Below are 12,624 nucleotides of genomic sequence, written 5' to 3'. Positions count from 1 at the left end.
AAAACCATAAAAGAAAAAACACAAAATCAACCCCCCCACAAAACCCAACCCTCCAAGATAAATACACAGCCCCCATCTTGGAAGCGTTCTCAAAAGGATGGACGAACCGTTCTCAGCAGTGGCACAACCTTCCATAACAGCTGTTGGGCTGGTGATGCATCGGCTTCCTTTCCAAGAGGGAACAGTTCAGAGAAATCAAGCTCCCACCACACAGCTCCTGTCTCATCTGCAGAACAACTGGCCATGGCTATTGCCTCACAGCAGCAGGTCTGAAACCAGCAAGCAGTCTGTAATGCAGCAGGTTCCTGTTTGCTAATACAAAGAGTTGGCAGTGGTAGTAACTGGTCAGTCCTTCCAGTCAGCAGTACTTCGGGGGGATTTGGGGTGCTGGGACCTCTCCCCATGGATCGCCATGATACAGAACAGAATTCAGAGACCAGACACACTCAAGCATGCTGTCGAAAGGCAACACACCCCAGGCGTTTCCATCGAGTCCACAGCAGTGGGATAGTGACAACACTGAGGTTTTGGCTTCCAGCGATCAGGCAGGCCTCCTAGACTCCTTGGCTAATGCTGGGGAAAGCTCCCACACTGGGGGTTTGGTTTTAAGGGGAGGTTATTGCTCCCGACTTCTCAGGTTTTTTGCCCTTGGATAGGGCAGCTGCTTGCTTCAGGAGTTCTCTGTTCTTGGCCTGAAAACACAGTGAAAATGGGTGTTTAATTGAAGGGATCACCATCAGTTCTCGGGGTCCACGCAATGCCTGGACAGAACTGCTGGCAGAGGAGGAAGGAGCGAGGTGTTGCTGTGTGGCACCGCAGCACACGTCAAGAAGCTCACTGCACCACTTAGAAAGGGCTCTTCCCCCCCCCTCGCATCCCCCCGCTGTAACTGAGACCTGGGCTGGACTTAACAGCTTCCACAGAGAAATGTGCCAAACGCACAGAGCCAGCCAAGGACACTCAGCAAGGTCAGCAGGGCTGGCTTTCCTTCCTTCCCTTCCCTTTCCATCAGCCACTGCGCTTTGGCAGCACAAGAAGTGGTGGAGAAAAGTTCCTAGTGACTCAAGCTCCCGTCTCGACTCTTGTTTCAGCAAGTCAAAGGCAAATGTCTCCTATCTCACACACTCACCCACATCCAGAGGGCAAGGAGGAAGAGCTCGCTCTGTTCTCCAGCTCTATTTCACCCTCAGATGCTGCCAGTGTTTTACCAGGATTCAGCACTGCGCTGACTGCATCCCCCCAAGAACCTTCTGAACACGTCAGAGGACCAAAACACGACCCTGCCTCATTTGAAACAAATTAAAAATGGCGACAACTTACAAGCAAGGCTCTTCAGCCTCTCTGACCAAACTTCTGGGCTCGCTCACCTGCAGCCCCTACAGTAATTTATGCTATTTCAGCAGGATAGGGGGAGAACCCATGCAAAACCAGATACAGCCCTTCTGCACTGGTTTGCAGTGAATGATTGGACACGTAAACGTTATTAGAGCAATTAAACCCTCAGCTCTGGTGCTGCACGTGGTAGAGCAGCTTCTTTGCCTCCTACATACTGGAAGAACACAGTCCCCCTGCTCCCCCCCCCTCCCATGAAAAATAAACCAGGACAAAATAAACCAGGAGCACATTCAAAAAGTGAACGATACGAACACTTTGAGGCACCTACAGCACACCAAGATGATTCGAACTTTTATTTTGGAATCAGTGAGGAAAGTTTCCAGAGCCTCAGTCAATAGCAGCTGAAGTAGAACATTCAGGCAGCAGAAAGGAGGAGGTCGGGGCAGTCCCACCGAGCTAAGGACAGGACAGCACCACGGGGACACACACCCAGCAGAGCAGGGTGGCAAAGCCACTTGTGAATCTGATGCTTCCTCTTTCTGTTCAGAACTGAGCAAGTTTAAAGCTGCTGGAAGGTGTCTGACAGCTTTCATGACAGATGTGCTCTTATAACTGCAGCAATCAGGATATATTCCTCCCACACAGAGTGACCAGGCTGCCCTGTCTTGGGAAACCGCTGCAAGGATGGAGGTCATCTCCCAGTTGGGGAGGCAATCAGAAGGTGGGGGTTTGTGCTAGTGGAAAAGTGTCTGTTCAGAACAGCAAGTCGCCCTTTGCAGGCCACCCAAAGATCTGAGATAGGAGCAGCTCTAGGCTGAAGCAGGCAGTGCGGGATCACGGAAGCAGAACACAGAGCCAAGGCTTTGGCTGCCATCAGTCCCTGAATCACAGCCCTGGGTAGCACACCAGCACACCCAGCCCCTGCACACCATGCAGACATCCCAGCTTTCACACAGGCTTACACTGCTCCACAGTGTGCACTGTGATGGACACCTGCTTTCTGACAAAAACTGTAGCCTCCAAAACCCGTCATCTTCTCTAATCGTTAACCTGGGTGTGTGCTGATGGAGGAGGGGCAGCAGGAGCATAAGTCTTTTGTCTCATCCCCTCCCACCTCTCATTGCTAGGGCTTTAGATCATTACAAACCCCGGGGTAATTAAAGGGGTGCAAAGTTCACTTCTAAGTCTGACTTCTTCCCCATAACCAGCTCCCCTTTGACCCCATCTCTTCAGTGCCTCGCAGTGTATTCATGCTGATAGTCTGTCTAGTGTTTCCATGGCCGTGACAAGAATCCTGCTCTCCCTGTTCCCTCCAGCTCAGGGACTTCTTTATTTGGACTACAGATACAGCACAGAAGAAACCGCCAGTTGTTTCTCGATCTTTGTTCCCTTTGGTTACTGGTCACATAAATCACACTGAGAGCTACGTGGTATGGGGAGCTGACAAAGGTTCTACAGTCTGGAGGAACAGGTTTAAACCTGATTTTGGCAATAAGTCAAAGGAGTTTGACAGTTCCCATCTAGCCCGTAGGGGACACAACGCAGCGGCTTTACAATGCAGTGAGGCTGAGCCCAAGTAGGGAGCAAGAAGGATGTAACAGGGGGTACAAAGCACTGCAGCCTGGTGCAGAGCTGGGGGATGGCTTGCCAGGCAGAGCAGAGGCTGGAGGACAGGGCTGAGGAGCATTAGCAGAGCTGTGCATGCAAAGGTTCATGGCTTGTTCCCATAGGAGTGTCCTCAGTCACTCCTGGGTGCAGCACAGCTCAGCAAATTAAAACAAAAATGCTGTCACCTGTAACTGCTCCATGACCTCCTTGTGAGTCTTCTCCATTTGGTTCATCTTTGCTCTCATCTGTGACTCCTGGTACTGCAAGTCAGCCTTCAGCTCCGTGATCTGCAGACACGCCAACAAAGAGTGCATGAGATGGAAGAAGCTGCTCCCACCCCAGTGCACTCTGCCACAGAAAAGTGCCTCTACAGAAGCTGCCCGAGACCAGATGAGTTTGGAAACACACTGATGTAAGTAGGGGGAGAGCAACAGGACCAACACTGCATCACAGAGCTGCACAGAGCAGCAGAAGCACCCTGGGTGCTGCTCTTGTTCTGCACAGAGCTGTAGGTTTTCTCTGGGACTTGCCTGCACATGGAAGGATGAGAGAGTGGTTGGAAAATGGCCCTTTATGAAATGAGTTTCCCCCAGGTGGGTCCTGAAAGCCTCTTCAGCTTTGGAAAGGGGGCAGCCTGGAAGCAGCCAGAAAGCCTTCTGCTGACTATGGTATGAAAAGCTAGACTTGGTTTGAGCGTGATCTGTGTGAACATGCCAGCTGTCAGCATGCTGGGGGTGGGGGAAGCGAGCCAAGGGCTGTACCTTCTTCTCCTTCTCCAAAATCATCTGATCTTTCTGGTGCAGCATCTTCTTTAAAGTAGCCACCTCCTCCTTCAGCTGGGCAATGATAACGAAGTGGTCAGTGCCAGGAGAGTCCAGGGCGAGGTCCGGGGAAAAACTGCAGCAGAGAACAGGAATGGCTCTCAGCACAACCCCTTCTCTTCACTGAGGCAGAGGAATTCCCACACAGATGGCACTCAAAGAAGAAAGAGAATTGCTCCACGACACGCACTGTGCCCTGCAGCATGGTCTGGATGTTACCTGCACCCCTGCCCTGAATGCCACAGGGCATTTGGGAAGCACATACAAAAATGGGCAACAGTGTGATAAACTGAGCTGTATTCTTGCACAATCACACGGGGCTGCTACGGGTGCACACCAGTTGGCATCTGCAGCAATCAAATGGTAATGATCTATTTTCAAACCAAAGAGCTGAGGACAGCAATCAGAGAGCTCATGAAACTTTACGTAACCACTCAGGAACTCTCTTCGCTCACAGGCAGTCCTCGGATGTCCAGCAAAACTTTTCACTCAATGTAAACAAACATGTTGGCAAGGAGGGAACGAGAAAGAGAAACAAACAACCTCCAAGTTAAACAAACAAAGCCAAAGCAGACACCTAGATTAAAGTCAGTGCTGTCCTCAGCAGGGGAAAGGGGAAAAAGACACACTGGACTTTTGTATTTTGATTCCTCCGTGACACAGCAATGTAGGAAGAAGCTTTGTTACCACTGCAGAGCAGAAAGGACTCTCTCCAGGAAGACAGAAATAGCTGAGGACCTGCTCAGAAACAGCCTGGGCTAAACTTCAGCAACAGCTGAAAAGCCATCTGGATGTAAATCACCCTGCAAAGGTAATCCACGCATCTCCCTGTCAGACACCCAGCAATCAGGGCAGCCATCCACAGCGTCGCACTACAGCTGCATTTCAGATCGTAAGATACGATAAGCTGCAGCCACAGGCCCAGAGAGCTCACCTGATCTTTGGCTGCCTTTTGTTCCCCACCGCTGTAATGGTAAGCTTGATTTTTATCTGGTGGTGCTAAAAGGGCAGCAGGCTCCCAGCCCCACACACTTGAAATTGCTGTGTATAAAAATGTAACAGTAATAAAAGCGACAACAAAGTTCCACCTAAAAGGTGACTTAAAGTCTGCCCGTTATCAGACAGCACCACTGCTGTAAACAGCCCGGATACCTGAATGCTGACACTTTCTGAAAAGCTCCAGAGCCGTTCACCACTCGTCCTGAAGCTCACGTTCAGCACTAAAACTGGGAGCTGCAGCACCTGGAGGAAGGCACTGCAGGTCTGAAGGCAAACACAGCTCCCCAGCGCTGCCTCTCAAGCACCTCCATGCTCCCAGTCCCCAGCTATACAGCAGGATGGAGCACTGGCTTCTTGCACAGAGTCTGGAAAGAATCCATTTTCTAATTAAAAGCACAGCCTACGCTGATTGGATTGGAAAGCAAGAACGTAGCAGAAAACCCCCCCACCACTGTGCTGGGGGTTTACAGAGGGGAACTAAGCACAGGCTGCAGCTTCACCCACCTGACAGCCACAGCTCAGCCCTGCAGCACTGAGAGAAAGCTTGGCAAAGGGAAAGCCAGAGCTGGGGAGAGCTGTCTGCAGGGGACAGCTTGCTTTGCACAGCTGCAGCATGCTGACAGCAGTCTGCTCCAGGAGGATGCTGCAGGTCTCTGGGTTTGTTATTGGCTCGTCACACTGCAGCTCTTGAGTGCAGATGTCCAAACGTGCACCTCTGTTCTGAAACCACACCTGAGTGCAGCTCCCTGAAAGCAGAGCTCTGCGATATGATGTGGGTACTCCAGTGCCTTTCTAACAGCTTTCATGTCCCTCTCAGTGCAAAGGGAGAAGAAAAAGGAGGGGAAAAAAAAAAAAAGCAGCCTGCACAGAGGCTGCCCTCAACCCTTCCTCACTGAATTCTTCTGGCCCAAAACAAACTCTGGCTTGCACCAATCCCTTGCCCAGGCAAGCTTCCCTGCTGCCATGCCCTGGGGTGATGCAGAGTGCTGGGAGATGCTCACGTTTCCCTGAGCAGCTCAGGCAGGAACAGTTCATTCCCGGGCAGCTTCTACTGCAGGAGCCACGGAGTGAGAGTGGCCCTGCCACCCAGTGGAGAGAAGGGACAGGAAGGCCACCAGCCTCCTGCACAGCGGGAGGAAAAATGCCAAAGGCACATCTCTCCCCTCTTTTAACTACCAGATTAAAAATTAAGATCAACTAACAGACCCCAAACACTCTATAGCTAGACTCCATCACCGGGGTTGCAGCTCTTTGGGGGAGGTCAGAGGGATGTGTGCTCTCCACGTGTGAGCAGCCTAAAATTCATGCCTCTAATTAAAGCAAATTGATGAGCTCCCATTGCTTTCGTTGGAGATGGAGTTAAAAATGGAGCCCTTCCAACGGCACCTGCCTCTTTCCATTGAGTGGAACAGAATGCAAACTGGCTGCCTTACACTCAACACCTGTTAAATGAATGAAATTAGGCAAAATAAATGCCAAGCTTAAAGGTTCTGCTATTCAAGGGGCACAATGCAAGCTGACCAAAGCAGCATCCAAATATCACCTGCGACAAAAATACACTCAGCTCTCAAAAGTCCATTCAGGAACCAGCATGAGGGGCTGAGGTGAAGCCAGGGTGACTGTGCAGTGAGGTTTGTAAGGCAGGAGCTGCTGGGAGCTGCACCCAGAGCTGCTGCTGGGGAAATATTGCTCTGTGTGAGGCAGGGCTGCTGCTGACTCCTCTCAGAACCCACCCAGAATCGCACAAAGCCGCTCATTAAACGACTGCTGGAAAATGCTCAGCCCCCTGAATGCAGGCACTGAGAGCATGCTCTGCTCAGCAACATGAGAGCACAAATACACAGAGCTCGGAGGCAGTTCAGTAGGACACAGAACAGAAATAACCATTGCATCCGTGAAGGAGCAACAATTTTGGGTAAGCTGGACCTTGCTGAGGGCATTACCATAGGAAAGAGCCCAGGCATGCCCAAATTTTGCCTGGCTGAAGGCTGCACAAGTTTGGCTGGAGCCAGAAGCTGAGACACACTGTAAGAAAGGTGCAGCGACCTCAGCAGGGAGAGGGGCTGTTAACAAAACCAGCCTGCAGCTCCAGGAGGGCTGTGGGGTGGAAACCCTCACAGAAAATGGTGCAGGGATGGGGGCTGCTGGGGGCTTCGTCCTCTGCAGCTCCACAAACACAGCGAAGCACCATTATTATTCCACTCCAGAAATCCAGCCACGGGTCTATTTAAGGCAGCTGCAGCATTTTCCACAGCACGTTGCTGGAGCTCTTTAGGAGCTGCTAAAATTAGACACAGTTTGTTACTGGGATTCATCAAAAAAAAGTTTGTGGCAAGGAACACAGCCTTGGCAGAAGCCACGCTGACAGCATCTGACACAAACAAATAGAAATAAAGGCATTTGATTCTTCTAATGCACGCTCCTGATTGCAAACAAATGACTGAGCAACTGATGACAGAGCACAGGACTTTTTGCTCCCTGGATATTTTCGAGCCAGAGGTGGATTTGTCTCATCCCAGGCTTTAGCAAGCCTGTGAAATCACCTGGTCCTGTCCTACAGCCCGGACTGCAGCCTCAGGAGGGAAGCAAGGGATAACGGGGCTCCAGAGAGAAAGCAGTAATGATGGGCTACACCTTGCTGCACAGATCTGGCTCCAGTCCCTCCTCCAGCTCCACCAGCATTAAAAGCAGTCAGATGAATTCTCTGAACACTTCACGCTCAACTGGAGCTCCTAAGTCACAGTTAAGTCTGATTTGTTTCCAACTTTTAACTGGAAATTCTGTTCAGGTGATAAAGCGGTCTCGCAGACTGTGGGAATCGCTGCCTTATAAAATTATTCTATTCCACACAGCAGCATTTTGTGTATTAACAAACACGGGCTAGGTATCAACAGTGTCTACAGGAGAGATGTAACGTGTGACTGCGAAGAAAAGACCTCCAGTTACCAGTGGTTTAACAGACCCCTGGGCACTGAGAAGCCTGCACCACGCTCCCATCTCACTGCTGTTTGGAAGCAGATCCATCGAGAGGGACGGGTTCCATGTGTGAGACAGTTCCCAGGGAGGGAGGGCAAGAGGGGGAGAAAACAACAGGTGATCTCACTTCAGGATGTCAGTGCCTTGAGAAACAGGACAATGGTGGGCACCGAGACTCTGTTGGGAAGCAGCCCACTGCGCCAACGTGGACGGGGCACTCTGGATAGGGGGGCAAAGCATCTCGGGAGAGGAAGGAACGCTGAGAATCAGAGAGGAAAGGGAGGAATGAAAATATGCATGTACAAGACCAATAAAAAAAAATAAAAAATAAAATCCATCTCAATTTCCTGGTTTTGCTAGTGCCTCCCATTCTGCTGCACGTGCAGACAGCAAAGACAGCATAAACTGGGACAGCAGAATGGGACTGACTGCTTTCAAGCAAAGCCTGATTGCTTGTCCCACCCCCAGAAGGCAGGAGGGGAAGCAGGAGGTGGGCTTTGATCCTCTCCTCTGAGGCCATCTCCTGCAGGTTGGTCTGAGAGCCCAGAAAGCACAAAAACCACACAACTCAACTGCACAGTGCAGCCAACAGCCAGCCTTCCCCTGCAGCTGCACGGGGAGGATACAGCTGATCGGGTTGCAGTTTTTGTAACTGCTGGGGAGCTCAGCCAACAAGCAGCTTCTGTTCTAACAGGTACAGGCACTGGGTATTATTTTCCTTTCCAAAGCTAAGTGCTCACTAACGCTGGCCTGTCGGATTCTGGAAGCTGCTAAAGCAGCCCCTCGAGGTCCCAGAGCCCAACATCCCTGCTCTAAGCATCAGGTTTCCCACTGTTCACACAGAACTCTTATATAAAACTCAACAAGCAAGACCACCCGCCCACCCCTAATTTCCCCAGACAACAGGCTCACCTGTCACCATTGGCAGATATGGCATCAAACTTGGCTTTCTTCTTTGGGATTTCATTCTGAATAGAAGAGGTGGATAAGGTTTTCTGGCTAGAAAACAAGGAAATTGTATGTTAATGCCTGAAGTCAGAGACAGAGGAGCAAAAACATATTCCCACCCACTTTCAGCCTATTAAAACAAGATTTCTTTGTGCAAGAAAGAACAATAAAAAATTCACTCCTTGAAGAGCAGCTGGAGACTAAAAATAAACAGAAAGCAAGGTGTCAGTCCAATCACTAGGTAGGTGAGGAACTCATGATTAAAATCCACATTTCAATCATCAGATTTTACAAACCCAACTTAGCTTTAACTGCACACAAGTCCAGTAGGTTGAATCACTAAGAACTGTCAGATCACAAGTCTGCACCACAACAAGTGCTGCAAAGGAGCGAGGCCTGACTCAGCCACGTCCACAACAGCCAACTGCCAAACTGCTGCTGATGGCCAAGGTGCTGCTCCACGTTACTTGGAGGTGTGTGGAGCAGCCTGGCGTTCTCTTTGCTCACCCCAGAGGAAAGCCCTGCACTCCAGAACAGATGTGCAGGCTACCTGTTGTAATGGCTGCTGCTGCTCAGCCTGCTGTACTGTTCCTTCTCTTGCAGGCTGGCTCGGGAGGAGCTGCTCAGGTGCTTGCACTGCTCTTTGGTCTTCTGTAGGACCCGTTTGTAGGACAGTGTGCATAACCAGCAGAGCAGCTTTCCATCCACCTGGAGGGCATGAAAGAGAGACATTTTTGTCTTGCTTCCTGCCCACAAACAAAGCAGAGAAGACAAGAAGCACCTTCAGGCTTTAAGACGACATACAAATGAGCAGCAATTCAAAAAGGATCCCTTGAGTGCTTAGAAAACCACTTGGCATGGCTGGTGCAACGCGCTCATTAACAGCAGCTAACTCATCCTAACTTCAGTCTCTTTCAAGCTTTGCTTACAGACTGTCTTTTAACACTCAGGACATCATCAAGACAGGCCAATTCCACTGGGATTTCTGTCAAAGGAAAGCCAAGGAATGGCAGATGACAGGGCAGTCACTGGAGAGCACAAGAGCCGCAGTTTCTGCTCAAGGAGGATCAGCAGGAGGACAGGATTCCAAACAAACAATAGATCTTTTTAGCCTGCAGAAAGCAGGCTTTAGAAGTACACAAGTAAGAAGCTCTTATGTTATTTAAATAAAGGATGTGCAGGAGCTAAGGGACAGCTGTGGAGGAACACATTTCCAGCACCTCAGGCTACAGCACCAGTACTGCTCCCATCCCTCCCCCCTGCAGGCTCCTCAGAGGCCCCACCTCCTTTGCTCCCTCACCTACCCTCATGCCAAATTCAAGAGATCTTTCTCAGAAGATCTGGCAAAGGAGCAAAGGGGCACAAAGGCTAAACAGCTCCAAAATACGGCTCCCAAAGCAAAATTCAACTCTAAAAGATATTTTACAGTCAAGAGGCATCCCCTTCAGAAACACTAGAGATCTGTGAAAGGAAGGTAGAGCCACTGTGATCAGCCCCTTTACCTTTTCAGCCTCCTTTAACAGAGACACTGACCTTCTTTCTGTCATCCTTCCTATCAAAGGCACACTGCTGCTTGCACTGCTCACAGGAGTGTGGAGGTCCATACTTCTTTTCTGAGTTTGTGCACCGCTGACACTTGTTGCCAATAAACGCCGCGATGATGTTGCAGTACTGGCAAGGTTTTGGCTTAAAGAAACAAGAAAGATTAATATAGCAGTGCCTTCTAATGACATTATTGCATTGCTTTGCCCCTTTCCCCCCAGCACTCCTAAACATCTATTTCCCTATACTGTAACACTGCTCCAGGAGACGTAACTACGTTTGGACCCCTGGTCTGTAGCCAGTTATTTAGGCACAAAACCCACACCCTTGATCAAGTGTTAGGAAATCTTCAGAAATATTTATCACTAAAACAGAAACAATCCAGATCTCTGCTTCAGATTTCACACAAGCAGGAAAACAGATTTATCACTGCTTCCAGTAAGCAACCTCAGTTTGTACGACCATGTTCTTGCTTCAATTGGATACGGAATGGTTCATTTCCTGACTAAAATCACGTGGAGCTGCTCTTTTTCATACTAAAAGAAAAGGTAAAAGCCTCATGCTTGAGAGACCTGCATATTATTGATCAACCACGCTATTACAACAGAGCCAGCCCATAAACTGCTCTGGGACTCAGCAGGATAAAGGCAAGAAAGATGAAAGGAGAAAGAGGCTGAGAACGAGCCCCACTCACTTACTGTGCCATAGAGCTTCACGTTCTGAGCACACTTCTTGCATATTGTGTTGGTTTTGCTGTGAAGAAGGACAGACCGTGTCATTAACACCTCCCCAGAGAAAACTACACCTCTGTGGTCAGGATCCCAGGCTCCCCCAGGCTCTGTCTCTTAGTGGCAAGACTGCATTCATCTTCACTATGGACCCTGATATCAAAGTGCATTTCCTATTCCCATCTGGTTGAGGATAACTTGGCAAAAAGTGGTATTACTAGGAGGTATCTTTTAATTAAGGCATCCCCAAACGACACCAGTTTTTTGTCCTGACAAATGCAGGCGTCTGATCACTGGCTAATTGGCAGCAGGCATGATTCAGCACTGCTGACAGCCTCACTTCTGGAGGAGGTCTGTGCTCGATTACAAGGTTAAGGCAGGTCAGGCACAGAGGTATATTTGTGCAACAAACACAGGAAAGAACACCCCCACGCAATGTCTGCACAAGTTATGCTCATCAGCTCCTGGGTTCACCTATCCTTCCTCTGTAATCTACACAACTTGCAAAAGGTGGAAACACAGCTACAGGAAGCATATCAAACGATTTTTAGATACCAGAATCAGGTAGGAGAAAACTCATGGGAAGATTCCCCCAGATCCTTTACTGGAAGATGCTGGGGGGTGCTGACCAAACCAAAAAACAAGCAATAGGTGCAAATCTAAGCGCACTGCACAGGCACACTGACTCGCCCAGCAGACGTTTAAGGCCAAAGGTCTCCCACAACAACAACCAGGCTCAGCCATCAAAGGTGTGGAAACATTACGGCTCACCAGGTGCATCCGTCCTAAGGAAAACATCAGCCTGCCCAGCATATCAGTCATTTACCTTTCCTGCTGGAATTCAGTCCTGCAGTAAGTGCATTTAACAATGGGATGTGCAATCCGGCACTCCTGCAACAATACAGCATGCTGTGAGGTGCAGTGCTTCTCCCACACATCATTTCCCCAGACCCCAGGCCTCCTGCTGACCTCCGCTCCCACCACACACACTCACACTCATCAAACTCCAAACGTTTCCTCCCTGTACAGTCACGGCTGCTCTTAGAAGGGCTGAGAGCAGAGGAAGGGTGACAGGAAAAGCATGTGTCACAGGTGACCCAGAAGTAAACCGTGATTTGTAACAAGGGCTATTTGTGCCCAACGCCCACAGACGAGGCTCATGGCTGGCCTCACCTCCGGTGCAAACACGCGGTCCTATCACAGTTATTCACCTCCCTGCTCTCCAAAGCTTCCTGTGCCCACAGTGTCTCCAGCTCAGCTCTCTTCTCTCCCCAGCACACTCAGGAGGTTTCTCTCCACCTGCCTGAATTGCCCTATTCCCGTCACCCACCCCAGGGTGCTCCATTTCATGTTCTCCCCCTTCTCCGTCTCATCCCTGATCTCGTTCTTCCCCACTCAGGTTGCCTCCCAAGATTCATCTCCCCCCTTCAAGATACCGTAAAAGCTGCCCCTAAATGTCCCCAGATTCCCCTCAAACACCTTGGGACCCCTCAGCCGCCCCACGCCTCTAGTCTTGCTATGAGCCACCCTCTCAAGCAGCCCTTCTGATGTCCCCAGGCCTTCTGACCCAAGTGTCCACTCAGTACCCCCAAGGCCACTTGTCTCAAACCTGCCTCCAGATGCCACCAAGGAGCCCCCAGTGACCCACAGCTCCCAGCCCCCCACAC

At 50.1% G+C, this 12,624-nt stretch overlaps 1 protein-coding gene across 3 annotated transcripts; it reads right to left on the bottom strand.

Annotated features, from left to right (window-relative positions):
• Positions 1-6: 6 nt before the first annotated feature.
• Positions 7-12,146, bottom strand: FAM76A (family with sequence similarity 76 member A). Of its 3 annotated transcripts, none has more exons than XM_031556790.1 (10): positions 11,952-12,142; positions 11,784-11,848; positions 10,928-10,982; positions 10,221-10,373; positions 9,238-9,395; positions 8,652-8,738; positions 7,867-7,998; positions 3,705-3,840; positions 3,129-3,230; positions 7-692 (listed from the first exon to the last, which is right to left on the bottom strand). In XM_031556790.1, the coding sequence occupies exons 1-10, from the start codon at positions 11,955-11,957 to the stop codon at positions 606-608; spliced, it is 981 nt and encodes a 326-aa protein (XP_031412650.1). In that variant the 5' UTR covers positions 11,958-12,142; the 3' UTR covers positions 7-605. The 3 variants fall into 3 exon arrangements, with proteins under 3 accessions (XP_031412650.1, XP_031412652.1, XP_031412651.1); XM_031556791.1 differs by lacking the exon at positions 7-692 and adding an exon at positions 1,674-2,011 and having other exon boundaries at positions 11,952-12,146; XM_031556792.1 differs by lacking the exon at positions 7,867-7,998 and having other exon boundaries at positions 11,952-12,135.
• Positions 12,147-12,624: the final 478 nt, after the last annotated feature.

Source organism: Meleagris gallopavo, chromosome 25 (genome assembly GCF_000146605.3).
Source record: "Meleagris gallopavo isolate NT-WF06-2002-E0010 breed Aviagen turkey brand Nicholas breeding stock chromosome 25, Turkey_5.1, whole genome shotgun sequence".
In the NCBI taxonomy this organism is placed as follows: Eukaryota; Metazoa; Chordata; class Aves; order Galliformes; family Phasianidae; genus Meleagris; species Meleagris gallopavo.
This window is presented reverse-complemented; position numbering and strand designations above follow the sequence as displayed.

What these genes read in the sequence shown, in the direction of transcription:
- FAM76A (XM_031556791.1), bottom strand. An exon ending in ACTGAATTCCAGCAGGAAAG is followed by an intron (nt 10,983 to 11,783) that starts GTAAATGACTGA and finishes CCTTCTTCACAG; the next exon opens with CAAAACCAACACAATATGCA. An exon ending in CAAGGCACTGACATCCTGAA is followed by an intron (nt 3,841 to 7,866) that starts GTGAGATCACCT and finishes TCTCTGCTGCAG; the next exon opens with TTTTTCCCCGGACCTCGCCC.